This window comes from Zonotrichia leucophrys, chromosome 11 (genome assembly GCF_028769735.1).
Source record: "Zonotrichia leucophrys gambelii isolate GWCS_2022_RI chromosome 11, RI_Zleu_2.0, whole genome shotgun sequence".
Classification (NCBI taxonomy): domain Eukaryota; kingdom Metazoa; phylum Chordata; class Aves; order Passeriformes; family Passerellidae; genus Zonotrichia; species Zonotrichia leucophrys.
The window spans coordinates 14,507,124-14,535,111 of record NC_088181.1 but is presented as its reverse complement, the minus strand read 5'-3'; the positions used below and the strand labels follow the sequence as shown (position 1 = coordinate 14,535,111).

The window sequence follows — 27,988 nt, the reverse complement described above, 5'->3', positions numbered from 1 at the left end:
ATGGGGCCAGGTCTCTTCCTGAGGCCCCAGAACCACAGACTGAGCTGAGCTGGACGGGTCCCACAGGGATCATGGAGTGCAGCTCCTGGTCTGCCCAGCACCATCCCAGGAGTTACACCATGTGCCCAGTGCCATGTGTCCAAATGCCTCTCCAACTCTTGACAGGCTTACAAACCATTCCTTCTTCTCCCCCACAACCTTTACCAGTGCCCTGAATGGTACATCCTACCTGGAAGATGCCCAGGTGCCCACTGAGGCCCCCTCTGTCCTGCACTACCCTTCACTGACAATTCTGCTCATTTTGGTGCAAGCCAGGGACAGAATTTGAAGCCCCATGGTGCTGGGCCATGCCAGGGGGGTTAAAGTGCCCAAGGATTTCTAGGGTGGGCCAGAGGGCAAGGAGGACTTCCTGCAGCTTGCAATACCTTCTGTGGTACAATAGAATGCTTTAGCACCAGGAAGGAGCCCCAGCACTCTCCCAGCATGATTTACACCCTGGCTGAGACAGTGTGACAGCAGGACTACTTAACGCTCCCCTCCGCCCCCACTGTTACAGAGTTATGACTTTAAACGCCAAATATGAATCAAAAATCTCCTCTCCATTCAAGTCCTCCTGCTGCCCTTCTTATCTGACTCATTTCCAGGCTGCCCACTGACCTTCATGCTAATTGATCATCACTAATAGATAAGGGTAATGCAGCTTTTGAACTGTGCTTACTGTGTGCTTTGTGCCTCTTGATTGGCACCAGCGACATTTTTTGCCTAGACTGAAATTAAATCAGGAGCCAGTGGACAACAGCCCTGCACACTGAACTGCCATGCTGCTGCAGGCCAGCCTGAAATGACTGGAAAAGCCCAATTCCAGCAGAGGTGGGCATTGGCAGGAGGCTGGGTCTCCTCTGACACCCTCCAGAGTACACTGAGTGTCACCAAGCCCTCTTACAGCAGCAGGTACCTCCAGGGAAGGTTCTGAATTCACAGCACTCACCAGCTGCCCTTTCCTGGGGGCTGAGGTGTTTCACAGGTGTTAGTGAGCTCAGGAAGCCACACAGTACCCCAGGGATCTGTGGAGCTGAGCCATGTGTGCCTGTGGATCCAGGGCAGCAGGGAGGATTTAAGTGACTTGTCAGAGTTATCAGGAGAGCCCGAGGTGCAGCTCAGATCTCACCTGCTGCCTGCAGCCCCTTCTGCAGAGATCAGATAAAGGCAGCCCTCTGCACTGCACTGATGCTGGGGAGCATGTCTCATACTCAAATGGATTATTGCTGCAATCCTATGGATAAAGCCATTCATCTTCTGTGGCCCTTGGGAGTCTGAGAAGCTCACACACACCACAGCAACAGGATGCAGAAAGAGACACATAAAGAGAAGCTCACACACAACACAGCAACAGGACACAGAAAGCATGCAGCACAAAGACACCCTGAGCAGCACCTGCAGGAGTGCTGAAAGCGAGGCAGGAACCAGAGCAGGAGAGCAAATCTGCATGAGATACACAGATGTACACACAACCTTCACCAAAAATTGCAGATCTTCAAGCACTTTCAGGTGAAGCCTTCAGAAATGTCAACACGAGCTAAAAGCTTCAAACTCTTTTTGTTCAGCCACCAATTTTCCTGGCGAGACTGCCAATGATAGCAGCAATTACCAGCCTTGTTCTCAGCCTTGCCCATGCATGGGAGCAGCGCAGGTGGAGGCAGGTGCTGGTGGCGGGGACGCCCGGCCTGCCCAGCCCAGGTGTTTGTACATCTGCCCCTTTATCCAACCACGGCCACAAAAGTAAGAGCAGAAATCCCAACGCCCCATTTTCACCAGCTTAAACCCTGGTGATGAGCACTCTAAGAACCCATTTCAGGCAGAATAGAAAATTAATGAGGGAATAAAAGAGGTTGAGTCACACATCTTACATCTCAAATATGCCTCGCACAAATCGGCCGTGATGAATTGTTGTATGAAGTCTGGGCAAGGCTCCTCGCCGGCCAGAATACTGATAAAGCATGTGTGGGGCTTCTCACATGTTAAACAGAGCTCATTAAGGGAAAGATGCTGTTTATCCTTTTAATTCTGACCACATCATTCACTCGTCATCTTATTTAGGCCCTATTTTTCCCCAGACTGGCAGGTGATATGATTGCATTGGCCTCAATACAATCCCAGCTCACACTTTGCCTGACAATCCAGCAGCAGTGACCAGAGCTTTTGTGCTGGTGCAGCTGGGAGAGCCGGGTGCCTGCTCATGGACATCCCAGCCCAGGGCCAGCACGGGAACAAAACCAGGCAACTCTCAGGCCATGAATATACATCTCCTTCAGAGCAAAAAGGAGCCTCTCCAGCAGCAATGCCAAACGTGCAGATTAATGACAATGCTCTGCCTGTGAAAATGGCCTTGCTGAGTCCAAACACGTCCTCCCAAGATGCCAGATTTTGTAAGTTAGCAAAAATGTTGAGCTGTCTGTTTGCTTTAAACAACTATGTCAGCTCTGCAAGTAAAATATGTTCCCTTGCCTGACCTCCCCATGCTGCTAGGTAGGGCAGCATTTGGCTGGATCTTGCTTTAACACAGACATCAGGGGACAGCTGGAGATTTTCCCTGAGAGGAGAAGGGCACAGCCAGAGAGGGGAGAAGTGGCAGGAGCAGCAGCACCAACAGGACCCTGCAGCAATGGGTGTTATCACCTGCTGCAGGCCCTAGTACCCCAACACAGGTAAAAACCCTGGTCAGGGGTGGGTTTAAGTCTTCAGCAACAAGTAAAAACAGAGCTGTTTTCAGAAGACAACTCTTTATTAAAAACACAGTCCTAAAGTAGACAATACAGAGGAGCCTGGTGTTGCTGCTCCCACCTCTCTCCCCAAGGGAGAGCTGCTGCAGAGAGAGATTAAATGATTTATCCTAGGTCACAGTAGAAGTTAGTGGCAGAACTGGGAATTGCGGAATTGCAGAGGCACCCCCGGGTGCCCACCCAGTACATTAAGCACAAGCTAAATCCTCTTGTCCTCAGCAGTGGGTGAGAGGCCAGGTCAGGCACTCCCTGCTCTGGGACAGGCTGTCAGAGCCTGGCTCTGGGCTGCTGGGCTGGAAACACCCAGGGCAGAGCAGCAATATTTATATCAGAGCTAATGGAGGCAAACTCCCATCGCTTTCCTGTGATTTACACCCAGCACACCACGGCCAGGCTGGGCCACAGGAGCCCATCCTTCCAAAACCTTCCCAAACCAGCACACCTTGTCCAGGCTGAGCCATGGGAGCCCATCCTTCCAAAACCTTCCCAAACCAGCACACCAACCACTGGCACAGGCTGGGGCATTTCCTCATGGTAGCAAACTCTCACTTGACAAACAAATGAGGCACACAAACACACTTACTCCAGGGCTGGCACTTGATGTGACACCACAGCCTGGAAAACACTCCTTGGACAGACCTGGGCTAGATGGCAACAGCCTGGAGTGAACTGCAGTGGAAATAAAACTAGAGAAAAACCCAGTGACAGTGCTCAAACACACATCTCAAATACTTCATTACCAGTATCTCCAGAGCCCATCTAGGCAGCTTTCTGGTATGCAGAAAATCAGGTTTGGGAGAGCCAAAAAAAATCCAGAATGGTACTGGGGGTTGTGCTGGGATGGTTGGTTAGAACATGAGACAGTTCTGAACACATGGAGGGGGATAAAAACAAACTCATGGGGGAAAAAAACATGCAAAAAAACACCAAGAAAAATAAAGGGGTTGCTCAGTTGTGCAGTGCACTGCAGGGACTGTGGGGAGGCACATCTGGGAGTCCCTGGGCCACAGAGCTCCTGGACACCCTGGTACCTCAGCCTGCTCTGTCTCTGCTCACACTGAGCTCCCTGGCCTGCACAGGGAACCTCCTGCAACTTTTAGCTGCTAATTCACAAAAGTATCTTCTTGGGATGCAACTGCATACAAAGCCAATATTAATTTTGTCTCAAACACAGCAAAGAACTCTGTGAAAATACACAATTGAAGGGGCTTTCCATGCTATAATCATGTGACAGTTCTTCAGTGAGAACAGAACTGTGCACAAATCCAAAAGCCATGACACTTCTGACTGTGATGATTTCACTTCCAAGCTAGCAGCAGGTGAGGATAACACAGTTTGCTCTTTCCAGTATTCAAAGACAGTTTAGCATCAAAAATCTTTCAGAGTGATCACAGTCCAGGAGAATACATCTAATTCCCTTTAAAATAATTTGGAGCTTCACTGGGTAGAAAATTGCTATTTCTGCTCCAATGCCAGAGAATTCCATTTTTAATTATAGAAATTTCTGTTATGCACAATTATAATATTCTTTCATATTCTCCCTCACTCTTAGCTCGAACACACTATTAGCTACTTAAACTGCTGCTCTGCATCAGGCAGACTCAGGTCACTCCTGCTGCACAGGAATGCTGGTGCTCCTGCCTCCACAATCAGCTCAGACCAAGAACAGAGGATGAAGAACATTTTTTTTGTATATTCCAGGACAAATGACCCTAACAATCAATGACTGTTTGAGTGCAACCTTCAGTCAGATGCAATTAGAACATAAAAATATTAAATAGTTCTCCAGAGGGCAGATATATGGATTGATGACTTGTGGAATGCAAGCTAAGGACCAAATTCAGTGAGCAGAGTGAGAAATACAATGTGAGAACCCACAGTAGCAGTCAGTGAAAACGTGCAGCCCCTTGCTACTGCCTGTGCCTGCAGGATCAGGAAATAGAGGGATAAATCCTCATGTCCCAAACCAATAAACACAAAATTATCTTTACACAACAATTAATCATCCTGTGGAATGAATCAGCTGAACCAAAAAATATCAACCTGTTTCTGAGGAGCTGTCAGGGGCAGCAGCTGGAGATGCACAGCTCAAACCTGTCCCAGTCAGATGAAAGGAGAGGACTCTGAGCACACAGGAGTGTGTGCAGACACACATCCCTGGGATTAGTGCTTGCAAAGGTGCAAAGATGATGAATGAGTTGCTTTAGTCTGTGGCTGCATTAAACAGATTGTCTCTGTGCATTTAGTACCTGCTTTTTCAGTTCCAGGGGGAATTTAGTACCTTGGCTGATCAGAATCGATAACTTTAATTGGTAGTTTAGAGTTAGGTGCAAGGTGCAGTGACACTAATGAAAATTAGTTGCTTAATTTGCCAGTGACACCAGGGAGCATGCTGGGGAAGGCAGGGGGAAAGGCAGCCCTGGAATGCTGCTCTGTGTGCCCCATTCCTTGGGATGGCACAGAGGGAGGGATGGGAAGGGGATGGGACAGAGGGACAGAGGGACGGATGGATGGATGGATGGATGGATGGATGGATGGATGGATGGATGGGAAGGGGCTGATGCAGCCAGGTGTGCAGGCAGCTGGCCAAGCTCTCCCAGGAGCCCAGACACGGCCACATCCCTCCCTGGGTGGGCACAGAGCACAGAGCAGTGACTCAGGAGAGCCACGCTCCTGCTGCTGCCCAGGGAGCTCAGAGCACACACCAGGAGCCCCCAGAGCCCAGGGAGGGGGGCTCCCCACACCACTGGCACAGGTGGTGCTGCTCTGCAGCCTCGGGGCTTTCTGGGCACCCTGGATTCTCGAGGAGCAAAGCTCTCCTTGTTACCCAGTGAGCCCAGCAGTGCTTGAAGGGCAGCAGGGGAGGCAGGGCTGTGCCCTGGGCAGGGGGCTCCTGGTGCCAGCACAGCCACCCCACCATCACCTCTGGCCCCTGCTCCAGCCACAGCCTCTGCTCACCACGAAGAGGCACAACCCCCAGGGTGTTGGAGTGAAGCTGTTTTGGTGAGGATCAGAGTGAAAGCACAGCTACCTTGCAGGCACGTTGGGAGCCCTCCCCAGCCAGCAACTGAAGGGCTCTGGCTGGCCCTGTTCCCTTTGAAGCATGCCTGCTGGCTGTGGGTTTCTCTCGTGCTCCCTCGCAATTACAGCACTTTTCAGCTTCTCTCTCTCCTTTTTTCTTTAATTTAAATAGATTGAGAGGAATTAAAAAACCCTCATCAATCAGATTTATCAAATAAAACTGTTGAGGTAGGGCCAGCTGCAGCTACATATGTCAAACTCAGCTGCAGATATGAAAGGAGAGGCTGTAATTCACAGGGTGCTCAGCTTTTTGAGGGTTTAGCAGCAAAGCTAATCCCATTGCTATATTCCTTAGCCTGCACAGATGCCTCTAAGCTAGGCAAGGATCAGTCCCTGCACACACAGGTCTGTCTGGACTCTGCCCCCTGTGAAAGGAGGTGTCCATGCTGGGCACATTCCTTCACAAGCTGTTGCATTGTCCCCCTTCTCAGGGCTTGGGAAGGACTCAACAGACCCTTGGCTTCTTTCCTTGCCCTTGTACCACATGTGTGGCTGAACAAACTGGGTGCATTATCTGTCTGAGACAGTGTGCACAGGTTACTCCACTTGTAAGAGCTCAGGTGAAAGGGAAGAGTAACAGCAAAACTTCTCATTGATTTACACGGGGCAGTATTTCCCCAGCTTTTGCAAATTTTGGTTCACAGAGGTCCAGTTTGATGAACACTATTAGCTGAGTGACAAAGCAGCCAAAGAAACCCAAAAGCAGGGAACATCTCCAGACACCTGCACGAGGACCTTGAGGTGTGGGTGAGAGCATTCTCAGGGGCACAAGCTGAAAATTATGAGGAACAGATATCCTGGCAGTGGAGGAAGTGAGAGGTGGAGCAGTCTTCCCCCAATCTGTTAAAAAATACTGCTATTGCCATAATAACCCCCAAATGCCACTGCTCTGGGACACGAGGGATGGTTCTCCTGCAGATCCTGCTGGCCACTGCTTTGTGCAAATCCCTGATCACAAATCCCTGCTTTTTGTGACCCTGATCACAACCTTCCTCCTTGTCGCAGGCTTCTTTTCATTAAAAATCCTTCCTTAGGATTTTTCCTTCTGAGAAGCTGAGAAGCCTCAGGAACAAAATGTAAACATGGATTATCTGCTGCTGTGGAATGCAATAGGTGGATCCGTGATTGGTCTCATGTGGGTGTTTGTAATTAATGGCCAATCATGGCAGAGCTGGCTTGGACTCTGAGCCACAGACCTTTTGTTATTCATTCTTTTCTATTCTTAGCCAGCCTTCTGATGAGAACTTTTATTCTATTCTTTTTAGTATAGTTTTAATGTAATATATGTCATAAAATAATAAATCAAGCCTTCTGTAACATGGAGTCAGATCTACATCTCTTCCCTCATCCTCAGACCCCTGTGAACACCATCACACCTTCTGTCATGGTAAAGTGTCAGGGGGAGCACTGAGAAACCACAGCATCCTCTCCTCTGCTTTTCCACACTGCTGTGGAATGGCCAACTCTGCACAAGGAGCATCCCCAGCAACTGCTGATGGCAAATAACACCCCAGAACATTCAGGGACAGACACGTGGAACGAGAGACACCCAGGGATGCAGAAGTGTGGAAGGACTTCATGGTTACTTTAACAAAACCAGAGTTTAAGACCTGCTCTCTGCAGAGGTCGCTGCTGCAGCATCCACCACCTTCCTCAGCAGAGGTGTCCAGACCTCACCTCTCAGGGCAGAGCCGAGCTGCTCTCCCAGGCTGCTGCCAGGCCCTGTGTCCTCCAGCAGACTCCATCTGCTGGATTTCCAGACAAGCAGCTCCTGCAAGGACAGAAATCTATCGAGTTAAATAATACACGCTTCATCTTCTGTTCCTCTCAGCAAAACTGAGCAATTTTTGGAGATATTTTGTAAATTCAGATTTATGATGATTATTTTTCATGCTATGGCTACCACAGTGACCATAGAGAATTTATGGAGGTAATAATGTATTTAAATAGCCAATTTTGAAAAAAACTGAGCCATTGCAATGGATTAACACTCAAACCATTAATATTCAAACATATTAAGTCACTTGAAGGATTTTTTTGTGTGTATGCATATTTTGGGGTATATTCTCCTCATAATACGTGGAGAGAAGATATGCTTTACTGTTGACATTTAACACATTTTCTTTATTGCTTTTCATTTCACTGTGAGTAAAAGCATTATTTGTCCACCCAGCCTTCCTTAGGACGAATGCCATCATTTCTGTTTGCAGAAGCAACAAAAAAATTAAAGGAAATATTTTAGATGTCAACATTAAATGCCAAAAACTGATTTTAAGTAATTAGTAATACCCTGGCACATATGCATTTTATTCAGAAAATTCCTGTTAAAAATATTCATCGGGGGATATTCAAATTTATTATGTAGAACAACATGGCATTAACGTGCTGGCTTCTATTTAATGCTTTGGTTCATAGCAACAAAGATACCAATGGGAAATCATTAAACAAATATGAGATTTTTTTGCAGCATAATGGGTCTATGTTTGGTATCACTTGAAAAAAGAAGAAACCCCTCACCAAGCTCAAACTGGCAGAAAAAAAATGCAATGATCAGACAAAGTACAGCAACATTATAAATGTTAACAGATTCCAGAAAGTGATTTTATGTTAATTCCAGTGTTAAGGCTGTCCGGGGTGCAGAAGGGAGCGAGGGGCTGCGGGAGGAGATGCACGGTGCCTGCAGGGAGCACAAAGGGCTGCCCTTGCTGGGGGGGTGGGGGGCACTTTTATTAATTATATTTCCTTTAGAGCCCTAACAATAACATGTCAGTAATGCACACATTCTGTACTTAATTGACGTTAATGATTTGGCCGGCCGGGAGCCTCCGCGCGCCGTGAGAATCGCGGCGGCCCCGCGTTCCTCAGCCCGCGCCGCGGCCCCAATTAACTCAATGAGGAGCGTGGGGCCGCCAGCATCTCCTGCCGAGCACCCCCCTGGCTCCCACCTCCCCCGGCCGAGCATCCCCCGGGCTCCCACCTCCGCCGGCCGCCGAGCATCCCCCGGGCTCCCACCTCCCCCAGACCCCGAGCATCCCCCGGGCTCCCACCTCCCCCGGCCGCCGAGCATCCCCCACCATGCCTGGGGCTCCCACCTCCCTGCCCTCCCTCGGGCAGACCTGCACAAAGGGACATTCACGCAGCACCCCAGCAGTGACCCACAGCACACATGGCCACCCTGCCTAGTGGCAGCTCCTCTGGCTCCCCTCTGACACCACAGCTAAGGGAAGTCTGGGGTTTCTCTCTCATGCAGGTGAGCAGCAGCTCCCATAGCCATCCACCCAAAAAAACCCAGCCGTCCCCAAAGGGCCCGGCCAAACCCAAGGGCCCGGCTGTCCACCCTCAGGCTCTCAGCCAAGTCAGGCACACGGTTCCAGCAGGGAAGTGATGCCTCTCAAAGCAGCCCCTGCCTGCATTGCTCTAGTAATTTCACCTGTGGTGCCACTCAGCCAGCTCAGGGTGCCCCAGATTCCCTGATTTACATCTCTGGATCAACTCTTTCTGTGACAGCAGCCCCTGGAAGGGTGGTTTATCTGTAGGCAGGTAGCTGGGGTGAAAGCCCAAGGGGCAGCAGCAGGATCCAAACCCACTTCAGCAGCTGGCACTTCCAGAGCTTTTGTCAGTGGCAGGCAATCCTTGGGAATGGCAGTAGAAGCCTGGAGTCCTGCCACAGTCCAAGAGCACACTGAAGTTACAGCAACAGCAGCACCAGGTTGCTCTGGGCAGATGCAGGATGGTTTCCTGCTGTGCTGCACCAGTGCATCCCCTGCATCCTCCCAGCACAATGGCATGCAAGGAAGTCATGCAAATTCCTCCATGAGGGCCAGTAACAGACCTTCTTTGGTGTATGGCATTTCCTCCCTCCTTGGGGCTACTCTTAGGCTCATTCTACTTCAGTGCCAGATGAGCATCACACCTGCCAGTGCTACAGCCCCAGTTCCTTCTTCCTCTCTTCCCACCTTGATCCTACCAGCACAGAGCCTCCACCATCACTCCTCCAGGCTGTGGCCAAGCACAGAGAACAGTGGCTGAGCCTGTGCTGCTCCTTCACAGAGCATCAGCAGCTTGTCTGACTCCTTTTTCTTCTTACCTCCATTAGCAGAAGTCAGATCGTCTTTAAGTCGTCCAATGGAGGAAGCCAAGAGACAGGGAAGTGGGGAGAGGAACCACAAAAAACCCTCTTGAGTTAAGGTTTGGTAGGAAATCAGGTTAAAAAAACCAACCAACCAACTCAGGCACTGCAAGCAAATACCACCCCCTACTTAGGGGTTTCTAGAGCAGCCATCCCACAAGCAGCACCTCTCCCACTCCCAGCAGAACAGGGTGGCCCAGGCAGCAAAACATCCAGCAAATTGTTCTGTTGCCACTTCTCAGGGGAAAACATTTGCTTAAAATCAGTGAGATGAATTTGGAGTGATCTACAGGGCACTTTGTTATGTTAATGACTGTTACCAACTGTCTGTTCTTTATATTAAAGTGTTGACTCATTGTCAGTTGGGGCGAGACAAGACAGCTTGCTTGTGCCTTGCAGTCCTTTTGCACTCACCCAAACTACTCATGTGAAGACACTTTAATATGAAGAGACACTGTCTGTGGCTATTATTAATCTCCTGACTGAAGCCCAGAATACTAATAACACCATGCAGGATCAGCTAACCTTTCCTCAGAGCACTCTTCATTCTGCAGGATTTTGGCCAAAACGAAAACATTTTTCTCTGCTCTCACGAGGCTGACATCCAGTCTTCCCAATCAGAGATGGAAAAAGGTTTTCATTTGCCCTCTCCTGTGCTCAAATAACATCCTCATCATCATCATTTTGGCAGAGGTAAGAGGGGTGCCTCCTACAAGCCCAGAAACATCAGCTTTACCCACATCAGACAGCAGCATTTGGCAGGTCTGGCTGAGGTGAGAAAACAACTTGTTTATTCTCAGACTGATCTTAAACCCAAGTGTAACAACCATACCTCACTGTGAGCTGCACAGTCCAAAAATGACATTGGCAGCTGGTAAGAACTGGAAGATGGATAATGGGGTGAAAAGATAACCTTTATCTTTTAAGTCTTGTAAATGGTCAATAACTCTTGACACGTAGAAAAATTGGGCTGAGCTGCAGAGGCTGGTGTCCTGATAGAGTGCCTCCCCCAAAAATAATCCAAGCACCTTGCACAGAGCTGCAAAACAAAGCACCATATTACTCTTCTCCATCTGATGCTGCTGCTCTGGGATCCATTCCAAGACAGCTCAAGTCATTTATCCTGGCTGCACACAGAGCACACCACAGGTGAGTTTGTGTAACTGGAGTCTGAACACGATAACCTGAGCAAGTCACAGCTGTCCCTACTTCTCCTTTTGCCTTGGGAGGAGCCCAAACACATTCCTACACAGTTCCATTTTTACTCTCTTCTTTCCAGCCAAGCCACTTATTTTTAGTTGTATGTGAGGCCTCCTCCATTCATATTTAAGAAGAAAGCAACAGTCCTAGACCCAGAGCAGTTCTGCTCCCTGCTCATGCACAGCAGCCACTCTCACCCTGTCAGCTTTAGAGGACTTCCCATCCTTGTGTCACCAACAGCTTCTTTCTGGAAACACACATCTGTACATAAGTTACTTTGGGCTCCTGACCCTACTCAAATAAAAGAATCTGCCCCCCAAAGGAAGAAAATAGACCCAGCTCTGCTTTTAGCACCAGAAAAAACAGCCACCCCACACACATGATAACTGCATGATTTTCCAGAAAATGTTTAGGCTTGTTGCTTTTCTCTGTCAAGAAAATTGTTTAGCTCTTGATTAGACCCCTTATTTCATTTCCAAGGAATGCCACTGTATACAGTTTGTGAGAGACCCAAACATTTGATGCTTTGATGTTGCCTTTATGGTATAAAAGTATAATATATGTGACCAAATACTGAGTTTTAAATGAAGAGTGACCACTTGTAGTACTGCCAGAAAGACATTAAGTGCATTTAGATTTACAGAAGCATTTCCCCTCTCCAGCCACTGTCTATAAACAAAGTAACTTCTCTTTTTTCAGTTGTCATGGGAATTTAAGAAACAACAAAACTCTTACTTCTTTAGCCAAGGCAGAAGTTAACATCTGAGACTCATAACAGCACAGGCTGATAAAGGAAATCTTTTCCCCTCAAATAAAGACAGTTCTTGTCAGGCACCTTCTCTCCTGCACCCCAGGAGCAGGGCTGGGCACATCTGACAGAGAGGCACCAGGTGGGAGAAGCTCCACACAATTTTTCCTCATATCCCAGGCAAACATATATGCTGAGGCAAACACTTAGGCTTTCATATTTTTCCTCCTTGAATATTATTGCCATCATGCTGAAAATTTAAAAAAAATCAGTGTATTATAAAAACATTTGCTTTCTTACTATATGAGTTACATGAGAATATGTTTGGCTTGGTAAAACAAACCCAGTTTACAAGTAGATTTCCACCTCCACCTCACAATCTGCTTCCCTGCATTGCCAGCATCTGTAGGACCAAAGCCCCTGGGATCAGAAAGGTTTTCCATCCTTCCCTGATAGCCATCTCATCTAATTTGCCCTTTAAATACACCAGTCTGTGGAGTTTTGAAATCCCTGGTTTTATTCTGCCTACAAAGAATACTTTCTTTCTTTTTCTAATGTGAAACTCACCTTTAGCAGAAATAAAAAGCTTCATATACAAACCTCCCCCTTCTGTTTAACATAAACTTCTTATTTCAAGAGATTGAAAGGAGATAGCTCATGTAGCATTGCAATATTCTGCAGTCTTAGTTAAACGTTTGATTATAATAAGTTGTGGCAATAGTGGACTACTCAAAATTTGAGAGAAACACGTTTTGTACTTTAAAGCTGGTTTGCAGATAGTGTGGCTGAAAGAGCACAGGATCATCATCAAAAAATTCACTGTTCATCAGCCCAAGCCAAGTGGGTGCTCTGCTGCAGGTTTAACTTCCAAGCAGAGAAGTGTCACAAATTGCTATAACAAGAAGAAATGGACATGAAAGTCTGCTCGTATTTGTACATATTTTTCTTCTGCCATCTCACAGACACACAAAAAATAAAATACAACCCCAAAGCTCTCAGTTTGCCCACCTTGATTGGCCACCCCATGGCTGGGGCGAGGGCAGGACGACCAGAAGGGGAAGAGCCCTGCTGCTGCTTCCTGCCACAGGCAGCACAGGACAGAGCTACATCCCCTATTTCAAATGCCAAACCTGAACAGAGACCACAGAGTCCAGGCCAAGCTGTTCTTAATCCCCAACAAATTCAAGGCTAGTCAAAACTAACCCGGGCTATTTCACAGCATGTGCCAACATCACTGTCACTCTTTTTTGATTGTAGAGGCTTTTAGAAGATGGGGTATGAATAATCTGGTGCTTTAAATGTTGATAAATACCCAGAGACAGCAGTTCCCTGAATCCCCAGAACAGAAGGTTCATGCCAACAAACAAGGGGCAGTGGGTACATCCAATGTCAACCTGCAGGCACACTCACCCCCAACTGCTCCACAAGGCTTTACCTTGCAGCTGTTACTCCAAATAAAGCCTGGAACAAAGCCCATTGCAGGCTATGGCACCTCCCAAGCTGAGGTTCAGGTTCCCCGACACTTTCCCCAGGAGTGGATGCTGCTGTGAGCCTCAAACACCAGCAGTGAGGTCTGAGCTGCCAGCCTGGCTGCAGGAGAGTGTCCCACCCTAGCAGCCTCCTGCACTCAGGCTGCTGTGCTGAGCTGTGTGGGCAGCAAACAGCACCCAGGAACAGACAGAACCCTGAGCCAGCCTGAGGGGTGGCTCTTGCCTCCACCTTGTGCAAGCAGGGATGTAATAAACTCTTCATGTGGTAATTCCTGAGAACCAAGAGGAGATGCTGACCTGAGACCTAGAAATAAAACCAGAGAAACCACCCTCCTGCTTCAGGGCAGACAAGCTATGCACAGCTATTTCTGTGAACTATTTATACCAATAACTATTTCTGTTAGGTACCTACAGCATTTACAGGAGCTGAACATCTGGCTGGCTCAGTGGGTACCACCATGCCTCCATCCTTTCTGTTCATCACCAGCCCTGTTCCCCTCCACCCCAGCTCAAACTGCAGCCTCAGCTCACTCATTTGGGGCTGTTTCCTTCAATACACCCACAGCAACCCCCAACTTCCAATATCACAATGGCAGTAATGCAAAATTAGCACTGGATTCATTTCTGTTGTTCAGTTTCTCTGATGCCCCCAGCTTTCAGACCAAGGTGAGGGTTTGATGCATTGTTATGACAAACCTTTCAGGAGGAGAAGATAATCATGCACCACCTGGGTTACTGCAAATTCAATTTACTTTGCAGCATGCTTTATGCTGGTCTGGAGCTATTAAGGAGAGGCAGTTTCCAGTTGAGGAGTGTGCAGCACTGCACAGCTAAATTGCTTTGTCAGGCTGCTCCCCCCTGGAGGCCTCTCCCAACCTCTTGGGGTAACACACCTGAGGTCAGAGCCTGCAGGAATGTAATATTTGGTATCAGCCTATCTTCTTTGCACAAACTTCAGCCCAAATACCCCAACCCTTTTTCTCTTACCTAGCCAGGCATTGGTTACTTCGCCCCACCAGACTGGGCCAGGATCAAAATTCAGAACAGAATCCACAAGCAGAGAAAAAGGGAGGAAACTCCCTCTTGGAGATGGTTGGCTTTTTTTTTTAATAGGGACGACTATCTTCTTTAAAATTACCTGTACTCTTCTTCTCTAAAAGTCTTCTTTTCAGTTTGTAGTAACCAATGCAGTTTTTTTTCAAGCCACCCTAGAAAGAGTGCACCAGACAGACAACACAGTATCCATGTGTAGCAAGAGAAAACCAGAAACAATTCTTATAAAAGGTGAAAGTAAGAAAACAGCTCTCAAGGTAGCCCCCCTCAAGCTGGGCTGTGACAGCATTCCTACCTGGGAGCTGCAGAGCCACCATCTCCATGCTCTGAACACACTGCCTTCCATCAGAATAAAGGAGGCTGACCTTCCACAGAACAAAAATATGGTCAAATTAACAGGATTACCATCTGAAGCAGAGATCACATTTGGAGAGAAGCCTGTTGTCTGAACAAGTTTAATTCACAGGTGGATCAGTCTCTCAGCTCCTGGTTTCCCACACAGCCCAGAATCCCATGGAACATCTACAGTCACTCTTGCATAGGTATTGACCACAGTTAAATATTCAGCTTAAACTGGAAGTTAAGAGTTTATCATATCTCTAATATTGCTGCAGGATATATTCTTGAACAGTTAAATACAATCCCCATTTTTAAGAGGGCAGTTAGAAATTAAAAAATGGAATGGTGGTTTTGCTGTGAAACATCTAAAAGGGACCAAGATCTGAAAATAGACACCAAAAGGCCTAGCACTGAAACATGGTTGCTGATTTAGAAATTAAATCTAGAGACTACCTTTCAGGAGGATTATTTTCCCTCATCCACTCCCATTTTGTGTTCTACATTTAAGGACAAAGCATCAAAATACATCTTGGCAAATCCTTCACTAATCAGCAAAAATTACATCCCCTTTGTCCAGGACATGCAATTCTCTGAGAAATTAAAAGCTCTCCAAACTGGCTCCAGCAAACATGTTCAGCTCACATTTGCACTTGTTAACACAGAACTTAAAACCATTCATTGCAAGGAAAGAAAGCCAGCAGCACCAAAGGACTTGCTTACCATTAATTACGATAGGCATTTTTATTACATTAAAGCTTTAACATTTATCAGAATACTGGGTCAGGGAAGAGAAAATAACAGAATAACTTAAAAAATAATAAAAAGCAGCCTTGTTGAGAACTATTTTTAAAGTGTTAAAAGAAAATCTAATCAACAAGAGAACAGAAGCTTCTTGAAATATTAAATGTAGCATTTAAGTTATCTGCATCAGGACATGAGGAACCCTGGTAGTCTCACAAAGGTTTTCAGTGTTATTGAACAGTCCTTCAAAATAAGCACCAAAAAACACACAAAAAAACTAAGAACCATTTATTTCTGTGTTCTCCTCCTCTCCAGAACCATCAGTTTCCAGAAAATGTCCCACTAGGACCTCCGTGATTCTCAGACATTGCAAAAATCAGACTTTCCTGTAACAAGGCACACACTTCTCCCGAAATCAACTCTGCACACATGATTGTTTGTCAAACACTGTGCCAAACCCCCAATGTTTAAATGATTTTTTAGGAAGAGGTAGACTTTTCCTACTGATCACCTCAGGGTAACAATCCAGACAACCTGATTCAAGAATTCCCCAGTAAGCTGATCATTACAGTGTTAACTCCCCATGTACTTGTCATGTCTATTATCCCCTCCCCAGCCTCCTGCACCTGGCTAGAGGAAATCCAAGTAGCCCAACATGACAATTTTACCTTAGTATCCAAATAAAAGGTTTCCATGGATAAGCCAATAGTGGTAAATAAATAAAGCAATAGTTTCTACACTATTCATCCCCAACTCCCACACTTATTAATGGTCACAGTCTGAAAAACCTTAACTGATCATAGTTAAAAGAAATATAGAAATATACATAAAACCAGCTGTCTTAGACAGCATTTTTATTAAAAATGAATACACAGAGACATAGCAGCTTTTACAATAAAGAGTTTTTTAAAAGGCATCAAGTTGTAAGCCAACCATTCGAAAAAGAGGCTTTGAAATGTTGTCTTCCACAGCACTTTTTGCCCATTTGTCAACAAGGGAGAGAAATCTGCAGATTAACCCAAAGGACAAACAGGCATAGTAACTAATTTCAACTTCAAGCCCTTTTTCTGAACAGTTGATCAAGCATCACCCTCCGTAGCAGCATCTGGAGCACACTTCAGTGTTCTTTCAAGTGGCTGGTGTACTTGATCCATTTCTTTAAAATATTTTAACATTCAATAAAACTATTTCAAATAGAAAAACTTCTGTCAGATGAAAGTAAGGTTTCCTTTTCAGATTCCGTGAAAGCTTATGAACTTCACTGGCAGCATTTCTGTAATGGAGCAGGGGCCAAAACCAGCAGAACAGGCACTTGAGCAAAACTGTCCACCAACAGTTCCTAAAGTCAGATTGATTGCAGTCCAGAAGACAGTTTCTTACTACTTTGTGGTGGTGTAAGAACACCAGTGGGGAAAGGTGAAGTCCTATTTTGCTCAGCCAATATGGCTTGTTTTGCTTGAGCTCTGTCCTGAAAGCACATGAAAAAGAGGGAAAAAAAAAATCTTTACTTTGGTGTGTTTATGAAACAGATCAAGAGAATTCAGTGTTTTATAATCTGATACTGTTAATCTGGAACTGCATTGCATATCAATATCTAACTCTCCTAACAGTAACTGATAAATCACATAGTTCACAGTAGTTACTTGTAGTACAACTCAGAGATCAGTATTAGTTTTTGGAATCTGATGATTAGCATTAGGCATTCATAACACACAACCACTCCTGTACCTTCAAGAGAGCAAAACAGAGAAACAATTGAGCAGGAAGAACTTTAACTTCTACCTAGAATTCAATAACCTAAAGAGAAAAACTAACCCAAATAGCTTAAACCACAATTCTTTGAACAAGATTTTGATCCTCTGCAAGTTTCTCACACTAAAAACCACTCTTGCTCCACTGCTTGTCAGTGACCACTGTCACGTAACAATCCCACCACATCAGTCTCAAGTGATCAATCTTTGTCTTGTTCCAGATCAGACAAGACTGTATCAGTGGTATTTCCTAGAGAGAAAGGTCTAACACATCTTATTTGAAGTACCCCAAAGGGCAGAGAAATGCTTCAGATTTCTAGGGTAATTATATGCTTTTGATACAAGAGGCTGAAGGCACATCTTCTTAAATCATCTTTAAACAAAATATTGAACAAGTCAGTCCCAAGAAAAGTCCTTGTCTCAAGAATTTTGGATCTGGACTATAACCTTATACCTTTTATCACCTAAATACCCTCAGTCTCAATCTGCTCATGCTTCTCTTAAGTGGACTGTATGTTCAAACCAAAGAAACAACACTTCAGAGATTCCACAGACAGCTTTTTGGCTTCATTTGCACATACATACCAGCAAATCAAAGCTGTTGATGTGTGTCTGTATATTGTGCAAATCTTCAGGAGCTATCCCGCTAAAGTGTTTGAGTTTGGAGCTTCCTACTTCCCTCAGAGCCATGGCAAATGGGACCATCCATTTCACACAGTCCTCTATCTCACAGAACTCATAACCTGCAACACAAGGCACACTTATCTTCCTGAATCAAGATATAATATTTGTCAACACACAAGATTTAAGTTTATAAATGCCAATACCTGAAACTTTCTGCATCAGCTCAGATGAGGAGAAGTGATACAAAGCAGAAGCTGCAAGTATTCCATAGGTATATTCCAAGCAGCCAATATCCAGCACACAGAGATCCAAGAGCTGAAAGACAACAGATGTTGAGTAAGCCTGACAGAAAACCACTTTTCCAGGTGAAACAGCATTTGAAGGAAATGAGTCTCACCTCTGTTATTTGTACAAATATCTGCTGTGGATATTGTGGCAGCATTACTTCATAAAGATCATTTAAATATGCAACTTGCAGGTAAATGTTTAGCCATGATACAACTGTCAGTGGATTTAAGTTCCAATTAAGAGCCTGAAAGAACAGACATACACAAGATTTCAGTGCCAATTTAAGTTCCTAACTTAAACCATGCAAGATGGTTAAACAATCACAAGCTCTAATCCCAGTTGGTTAAGGCATCTTTAGAACATGCAAATCAAATACCCTCCTGTAGCTCTTCCTGCTGAAGTCAGAGAACAAATAATTTTGTTAATATACACATACTGGTGGATGCTTTAGATCAGTTGTTACCTAAAGAAAGCACTGTTTTCTAATTAGTCAGATAAATTGTGCCTCTTAGCAGCACCTAAGATTAACTGAGAAGCTCTGCTTTTAGTCTGATTATGCTATACATTTCTAAAAACTAATTCCACTTGTAAATATTACCTTCATAATGATCAATTCCATACTGATGATTTCATCTTCTGTACAGGCTCCATCTGTAACATAGGCAAACTGGTGCAACTTTGGTGGATAAATTTCCTGAAAGGCAGAAGATCAAGTCTTTAATCTGTGGAATAGGTTGCAACTAGTTTCATGTGTTACTTTTACAAAAAGTAAAGAAATAAACAGAACAACCACTGCTTCAGCCTGCCAAAACAGAAAGGGGCGGGGGGGATAATTCCTTATTCCCCCATTCTAAATCCCATGTTCTATGCCTTTAATAGACACAGATTTCTTGTCCATCATAGCCTTCAACTCTGACTTAGGATGGATCAGTACAAACCTGCACTGTTTGACTGCACCCCTGTGACTGTATCACAACTGACATCAAGATTTTTTAAAGCATCCTAAAGAAAGGCCTTTTATCTCTTAAGAACAGACTGAACATCAGTTCTTTTAAACAACTGAGAACTTAAAGCACTGTGTGTTTTAGTAGTTCAAATTGTTCCAGTAAATAATAGCCCAGACTATCATGCAGTAGGTACTCTATTGCAATGAAATTGCAACAAGTGGTCTCTGTATACAGCAGCCAGCCAAAAATTCACTTAACAACTGCAACTACAACTTTAAATTTACTCTAACACCAAATTCTCTAATGAGAAAACTAGATAACTTCACAGTATAATTTTACCCACTTCTAAAAAAACCCAGGAATGTTGAAAACAAACAAGCAAAAAAAACTTTGTTCTGTCTTCCATTTGAAAAAATCATAGCAAGGAACTCCATAAAGCTTTCCACAATATTTCCAGCATCCAAGAATTGTGCTGTGTGTCCATTCACATTTTTATGGCAAGTTAAGCTGCAGACACTTACCTCAAGCTTTGCTGCTATGAACAGAGAAGTGACACCAATAAGCTGCAATAGTGTTTTTACAACATCCTGTTGTGTGGCCATAAAGCGATCAAAGAAATCTTGTGCTAAATAAAACGTTTCTCTATGAAGTTTGTAGGCTTCACAAACCTGGAGAAACAACAGAGATTACAAAGGTCAAGAACAGTGTTAAAAAGTCTAAACTAGATGCTACATAAGTATCAAAAAACCCCCATAAGATAGACAAACTTTATATTAGCTTTCTACTTCACTGCTATTGTGAAGTAACATGTTAGCTAACTGCAAGAGTTAAACAGTTTCCTTTGACACAAGATGACTGTCATTACAGTAACTTCCAAGAAAAAAACCAGATCAGAGTGAAAACCCTTCTAGGAAAAGCAAGCTCATGTTCCAACAATGTCAGAACATCAGTTCCTCATTTTTTGCAAAGATCCATCATTCCAACGCCTCAAAAGAGAAAATTCTCACAAGCACTTTAAGAGCAGAGCCTATGCCACCAAGTCACCCAAATAGTGAAATAGACTCAGACACAAGAGGAGCTGTAGCACATTCTGCATGACAAAAACAGATAAAAAGGCTGGGAGAGGGATCTGATCTCAGAGCTAGCCACCTTCCTTCTTACAGAGACTCTTAATTATTTGTTCAGCCTTTGTCTGCAGTGTGATCTTAAAAGCTTACCCTGTGATAGGAACAAATTGATTATTGCCCACTATCAATCTCAATGAATAACAGAATGTATTGACAGTCTGCAAATCATCAGCTCAGTACATCATATATTCTTTAAGTTTGGTGTAATTCATTGACAAAACTTAAGATGAAGACAAGTATCTGGAGCTAAACATGCTTCTGAAGTGCACTCATGACAGTTATTAGTGCACTTCAACAAAAGCACACTTGAGACACTCACAAGCACAGAAAAGCTTACCTCCATTAGCCAGTCTAGAAGGATGGTTCTCATCTTGGGCTGCAGCTGGGGGTGCCTTTGCATGTAGAATTTGTCTCTCACATAGGTCTCTTCTTTGTTTATCATGTTTTTCCATACATCATCCTTGTTTGCCCAGCTAAAAGAGATCACGGTTCAGTCTCGGCTCACGAGACAGGAGGAAGGCAGAGCAGCAGCAGCCCAGCACACTCACCCTAGAGCTGGCAGTGGGGTAGCTCTGGTGGGAACAACGCTCAGGTGGATAAAGCGCGAGTAATCGACACAGACGGGATCGTCGTCTTTGTCCGGAGTGGGAATCAGCATGTGGGCGTGCTCGTGGATGTTAGCCCAGGACTTCTGTCAAACCAAACAACAATTTCACACTGGGCTTTTTAAAGTAATCATTTTAGCTGTAGAGAGACAATACTCATAACTTCTGTCACAATTTCTTGCCAGTGTCCTATCTCTGAACTGCACAGAATCACAGAGCAGTAGAGGCTGGAAGGCACCTTTAGGTCTCTCCATCAAGCTCCCTGCTCACACAGGGCCACCTGCCCAGGACCATGACCAGAAGGCTTTAGAGTATCTTCAAGGATGGAGACTCCAGAACTGTTTTGGACAACTTGTGCCATGTTTGCCTGCCCTTACAGTAAAAATTGTTCCAAGATATTAACAGGAAACCTCTTCTGCTTCAGTTTGTGTCCATCTCCTCTTGTCCCATCCCACTAAGAAGAGTTTAGCTCCATCTTCTTTACATCTTCCCTTCAAATAGTTATAAACAACTGACACGAATCACCAGAGACCTTTCTCCAGGCTAAACAGCCCCAGCTTCTTCAGCCTTTCCTTATCAGCAAGATGCTCTGGTTCCTGAATTACCTCGATCAACCTTTCTGGACTCTTTCTTCTATGCTCAAGCCTCTTTTTTACTGGGGAGCCCACAGCTGGACACAACACTACAGATGTGGCCTCACTTGTGCTGAGTAGAGAGGGTAGAGAAGGTAGAGAAAGCTTGGAACTAAAGCTGAAGAACACCCACCCTGCTCTTTGAAAGACCACAAGTGTTTCATGGAAGGATATCCAAGTCAGAACCTCCTACTCTCATGCTATGTTTTGTTTTGACCAAAAATATACTTGCCCTCAAGTAAAGAACAAGCAGATGGAACTCAAAGACCCAAATATGAGGTCAGGATTTCTGGTCAGGAATATGTAGATAATATGCCTTGAAGCCATGCTTTCATGCAAAGCATCTCAGATGATGAACACAGCAAAATAGTTTGTAGGATTTTGTACTCATTTGTTTAGCAGAGTTAAGATAAAAACCCCATAGCACTTATGACCCAATTTTCAGAATATAGCCAAGCACATGTTAAGTAATTGCTACTTAACTATCAAGGTCATAACTTTATATGTCAAATTCTGCCATGGTCTGCAAACATCAGCTATCCAAAACTTCACCTGGCATGTCCTTTCAACCTTTATTTGGACCAGAAATCTAGGTTTACTCTTCTACCATCTAACTCTTAAATAGGATCTTGTACACTTCACACAGTGCCCCAGGAAAACACTACTTGATTTGCAGTAGAATACAAAGCCAGCACCAAGTCATCATGCCTAAGCAAATTAAAATTTGGCATTTCTGTTTAATAATGAAGTCAGCCATCTTGCTGCAAATTCATGAGTTCTGCACCACTAAAAGGACAGAACTCCCTAACAGATTTCTAATACGACAAAAAATTAAAAGCAAGTTCAGAAGAATCATTAGGTGCTATCAAGTAAAACACTATGTGAAACTTTGCCTCTTGTAAAAAAGCTTCCACAGCTGATTTTTGCCATCTTTCTTACATATGACATCACTTTCCAGCAAAATGGCTCCTTCCTGCACTAGTTTCACAAACAGAAACCACTGACTTGATGAAACCAAAACCACATTTCACAGTTCTCTCACAGCTAAGACTGCTTTGCACTTTGAATTACTGACACATAGATCAAGTCTTTTTTCTACTTGGGAGTTCTACATGCAAATACAGCATAGCTACATACCCAGCCATGCCAGGATTCAATTTGGGTGGGGAGGAGGCAAAATAAGGGAATAGTATCCTTATCTTAAAAATTACAGACTCCTTACAAACTGAAAGTTCAAATGAAAACATCGAATCAGCATTGCTTTAAGTTAATTTTTGTCCTTCCTCAAAACTAGACTTTAGTCACACTTTGTTCTCCAAACTGCACAGCAAGCCCAGCTGCCAACAGCCTTTGGAGAAGTGCTGTCTTATCAGTTAATCAGCAAACAGAAAAGCAGTAGATTATACAGTATCTGTTTAAAGGTGCCTACTACACCAGCAGCTTCTGAAGGACAAGAGACTTGCTCACAAAGCTCTCAAAGCAGACACATCACATGCAACAATACTAAAGCTATTTCACCAGCCTCAATTTTCTATAAGGCAATAGAAATCAAAGTTCAAGAGCCTCTTAGGTGTTTTGAAAAGAAGGGAAAACAAAGTTTTTGACAACATAATGTCACTTAACAAGACACTGGGGAAAAAGATGTGAGCAACACTACAAGTACACAGCTCAGCAAGAGACAAGAATGAAACTAATGTGCAGGGCCTCAAAAGAAAGCAGCCTATGGGGAAGGAGACAGGAATTAATTAGTGTGGGTGAGGGAGCACCATAACTCTGGCACAGATTTTGGTGGAGAATGAGCATATCAATCAGGCTCTTGAGTCTTTAAAACAGATTTAGCAAGACACTCAATTGAAAGCAAGAAACACTACCAAGAAACTGCATTACCTCACACTGCAACTGTAAGGAAATAGGAGCCACTACCAAAAAAGAACAGTTTAAGGTGGGGAGGGTATGAGGAAACCATGAAGAACTTCCTTTGGGCTTGCACAGAGCCAGACCAAAAATAGAGACCTGTCAGAAAGCAACAGATGCTACCCAGAATCTGAGCAGCCTAACAGAGGAAACACTACAGTCCTGAGCTTACTTCTGAGACAAACAGGAGCTGAAGCAGCACACAAGCAAAAACATCAGTGGGGAGAACAGCCTCTTCAAATCTGTGTGGAGCCCAGCAAAAAAGCTTGGTGACTCCCACAGTAATGTACAAGGTACAGAAGCAACTAATCAGATGCTGATCTCTATCTCAGACCTGAGAACAAAAGACAGACTGGAGGAAAAAAGCACCTGAGAAGGCTCATTAGGAAGGAGAGGTACCAAGAGGGAAGAAGGTGGATGATGAGCCCATTAGAGCACCCAAGCCCATCCAGTTCCAAACAAAGAAAACCCAGGAGTTCAGAGGTGGGAGGTCTTCATAAAGCTCAGACATTAGTAGGCCTCATTTTCCTGCAGCATGTCACCATTCACTGATACACCAAATATTCATAGAAAATAATCTTTTTGAACAACTTTCAGGATATAGATCAGACAAAACAGAGCACTGGGGTTACTGGTTACAGGCCAGGCAGGGCCTTCAGTGAAGAGCACCTATAAATACAAACTGCTGAAACACTTGTGCACCTCAATGTGAGCTAGGAGTCACCAGAATGAGCTTCCACTGACAAGCAAGGAGTGCAGCAGGAGGAAGAGAATGACACAGGACTGCATGCAAACAGCAACATCAGAGGCTCTTTAGCATGGAAATGAATGGCAGGGGAACAGGCCTGTTTGTCACCCTTAAAGCAGCCCCTAATACCACATACAATGGCATCACTTCCAACTCCACAGCCTTAGTCTGCCCATCAGAAATAGCAAGATCTATAATTCTAGCCACTTTTCACTCACAGGATACATTACTTTGAAGTACTGAATTTTTCTTCACCATCAGAAGGGAATTCCAGATTTAGCAAACAGGACACAAAAGAGCAACTCACACTATTCAGTTGGTCCAATCCTCCTGGACAGCATAGGAGCTTCTACACCTTTGAAACAAGAGTCTAAATGTCCTAATCCAGATTAAAGCTACATCAGTTCTCAACCTGTGTATAGTTTAGACTCCTTTTTTGTAGGCTTTGTTTTATTTGGTTTTTTAAATTGAATCTTCAAAAGTTAATCTAGATTAGTAAAAGAATCTTTTTTGAAGCTATTTTCAAAACACTTAGGTGGAACACTTTGCCAATGCTAAAATCAGATTCTGAAACACATCCAGCAAGAAACTGATCAAAACTTCCTGAGAGTTTACTCCACCTTTACATGTGAAAATGTTAGCTAGTTTCAGTAAAGAAACTAACTTACAGATTCCATTCTTCACTTTATATGGAGGTGACCATGCAACTTGCATCACAATTACACAGATTATTCTAATCTAGTTAGATGAATTTTGTTGTACATGGAGCCTCAGAAGTGTATTCATCCCCACACAGCAGCCAGAATTAGTATGAGAATTGCCAGCAGAATTACAGCAGTGCCAGTTCTCCAAAATCAAACAGAGAATTTATGCAATATTCTGCTGTCACAGACCTGATGATATAGCCACCCCTTCATCACATAAAGGGTAACGGCATCCTAATTAAGAACTGAGGCCTTATGTTCCACAGAAGAAAACTAATGAATTGACTATGAAGATGTCATAAAGTGGGATGTGACTCTGATATTTTGCCTTGTGGATAAACTAGTGTCAGTAAACAATTTATTTCATGCAGAAGTCATGTGGTATAGGCTGCAGTGGATTTATGGCTGCCTGCATTTTAGAACTGTCGTGTCTCCACAGAATAACTGTTGCCCTGGCTATCATTCCAGCCTCTACACTGCTGCTGGAACCGTAAACATATTCTCATTAGTGGTCCATGGCAATTTATATCACAGAATAGCTTGTGTCACACCATAGACTGGAGAGCTGCTGCTGTGCAGCCAAATGTTAGCTTTTTTAACCAGATCTGGAACAATCTGGCTACTTTGTCACAACAAAAATACCTGATCTGTGTAGGGAAACATATACAGGCATGATACTATTTATTGCTTATAGAATGAAGGGGTCAAATTCCACCAGTATCCTATAATGACCCTGAAAAATTCCCAAGAAAGATTTTTGATGCCTACTGCCTAAATTTTTTAAGTTTTAGTTTACTTATCCATCCTGAAGTAACACTGAATGGCTACCAGGCCAAGAGCACAAACAAGAAGACAAAATTGGAAGTCTTTATCTGCTTTGAAAGTTGAAGGTCAACATATGCAAAACATACTTTAAGTTTCCTTCCACTGTCTTTCTGGAAGACAGTAAAATTGGGTCCCCATTGAGACTTTCTAACAAATCCTTGTTATTATGCAATAAACATGCACAAGAAGGCCTTGCTCAGTTTAAACAGAATGAATCTTCTGGTGAAGGAGAAAGCTGCAGTGAAGGACAGGCAGCTCTTCCTTGTCAGAAGTGAGAAATTAGTTTAATATACTGTGCAAAAGAAAGACAGAAGGGAAGGAGAGATCCCCTCATTAAATGCTCACCATTTGAGCCCTGCTTAATATGTTGACTGATAACTAGTGTACGCAGTTGCAACAAGCAGAGGCCATTCCAAACAATGATGCCCATCTGTTATGGTAGCACTTCAGTCTTAGAACTTCCAGCTGCCACTTTGGGTTAGATGTGCCACATTATGCACAGCCTGCCCCTGACTTCTGCACCTTCAGCATCAGCCTGGGTGCAGTGACAGGGACTGAGCAGGAGTGCACGTGCCAGGGAAAAAAGGGGACTGCACCTATACCAGAACACAGGCTACTCAAGGCACAAAGGCAGCATGCTTTCAATTTCACACACCACACAGCAATCAACTTTTTAAGTTGGTTCATTCTACATGCCTTGCTGAGGAAGTCAGCAATGGTCACTATCAACCTCCACTGCAGGGCTAATTTTCACAGGTAGAGTGACTTTATAGAAAAATTCCTTTGTTCTGCAGAGAAACAAAGCCTGTTTCACCACACCATGGGCATCAAGTATACACTTCCAAATTCTAACCAGGAACCCCTTACTTAGTCTGTCTGATAATTACCCTTGTCAATAGGAGTAGAGCTGATCTAGGAGAAAAGGGGATGCTTTCCTCTTTCCCAGATGACAGAGAAGTAGAGACATGACTACAAGAAGAACCACCTCAAGAGATATACCTATCTGCATGCTTAAGGAGCACATGTACAAGGTACATAAGCACATGACTGTACTGCTGCACCTCTCCAGAGAGGTAAATGTAGGTCTAAAGGCTTGACAGGTGCAGCCTTCAACTCAAGGACAGCTGAATTCACTTCAGCATTAACATAATGCTTCAGATCAACACAGGCCTTGTATCTAACAAAGGCTTCAAAACGACATATATGAACTGAATTGTTCTGCACACTCCATCATTAACCAGGGCCAAGAGTCCCCCTTGCCCACTACTGTGCAGCATGTGGCAGCAGCATACCTGTTTCACCATGCTGCCATAAATAATGAGGTACTGCAAAGTAAGTGCAGGGTTAAGTAAGATTACAATATTTACATATAAAACCAATTCAATTACCTGTTTTGCGCACGGCTTTTTTCTCGTCATCTCCATTTTAGCAATTTCTTCATCAGGATCCTGTAAGAACTGCAAAAAGCGACATATGATTTCCGGAGCACAAACCGCGGGCCCAGCAGCTGTTGGCCGCAGTGACACCCGCCTGTTCCGCAGGAGCACAGCCCCGCAGGCCCACCGCGTGGGGCCCGCACCCCAACAAAAGGCGGCGAGGCCGCGGGAGCCCAGCCCGGCGGTGGGGCCCGCGGGCACCGGGCCGGGCCCGCACTCACCGTGGCCACATCAGCTTTCCTCTTGCGGGCTCGCATGGCGTACTCGGCACGGGCGTCCCCCTTGGCAGGACCCTTGTCGTCCGCGCAGTCGCTGCGGAGAGAGGGGAAACTGAGCGAGCGCCGGCCGGGGAGGCTGCCGGGGTGCCCGGCCTGCAGGGCCCCAGGCAAGGCAGGCCCGGCGCACTCACCTCTCCCGGCGCATGGCACCCGTCTTGGCCGGCAGGCCGAGCCGAGCCGAGCGCGGGACGGGGCCGAGCGGGCCCGAGCCGCAGACCCCCCCACAAAGGCCGGCAGAGGCGCGCAACGGGCGGCCAGAGCGGCCCCACCGGCTCCCCCCGCCCCGCGGCCGCCCACCGCCCCCTGCCCGCCCGCGCTGCCGCTCACTCACCGCCGCACCGGCCCTCTCCGGCCAGGAGCGGGTGGTCGGCGGGTGCCGGGCCGGTGGGGCAGGGCGGGAGGCGGGCGGGTTCCGCCGGGCGCCTGCTGCCTCACGGCGCGGCCGCTCCCGTCCCTGCGCGCGGCGCGGGCCGCGCCCGGCGGGACATTTAAACGCGCGGCGGCGGCGCGGGGCCGCCTCCCGACCGCGCACGTGGGGCCGCGCGCGG

At 45.3% G+C, this 27,988-nt stretch overlaps 1 protein-coding gene across 2 annotated transcripts; it reads right to left on the bottom strand.

The window, feature by feature from the left end:
- Nucleotides 1-16,385: 16,385 nt before the first annotated feature.
- On the bottom strand, nt 16,386-27,942 carry CCNE1 (cyclin E1). 2 transcript variants are annotated; one of them, XM_064723023.1, is made up of 11 exons: nt 27,572-27,706; nt 27,384-27,474; nt 27,115-27,183; nt 20,847-20,989; nt 20,636-20,771; nt 19,693-19,839; nt 18,823-18,918; nt 18,334-18,468; nt 18,140-18,251; nt 17,898-18,055; nt 16,386-17,029 (listed from the first exon to the last, which is right to left on the bottom strand). In XM_064723023.1, the coding sequence occupies exons 1-11, from the start codon at nt 27,583-27,585 to the stop codon at nt 16,907-16,909; spliced, it is 1,224 nt and encodes a 407-aa protein (XP_064579093.1). In that variant the 5' UTR covers nt 27,586-27,706; the 3' UTR covers nt 16,386-16,906. The 2 variants fall into 2 exon arrangements, with proteins under 2 accessions (XP_064579093.1, XP_064579094.1); XM_064723024.1 differs by lacking the exon at nt 27,572-27,706 and adding an exon at nt 27,772-27,942 and having other exon boundaries at nt 16,400-17,029.
- Nucleotides 27,943-27,988: the final 46 nt, after the last annotated feature.

Excerpts from the sequence above, each read along its gene's own strand:
- CCNE1 (XM_064723023.1), bottom strand. Across the intron at positions 20,772-20,846 it reads ACCCCACTGCCAGCTCTAGG|CTGGGCAAACAAGGATGATG; the intron begins GTGAGTGTGCTG and ends GATCTCTTTTAG. Across the intron at positions 18,056-18,139 it reads GCTGATGCAGAAAGTTTCAG|GTTATGAGTTCTGTGAGATA; the intron begins GTATTGGCATTT and ends CTTGTGTTGCAG.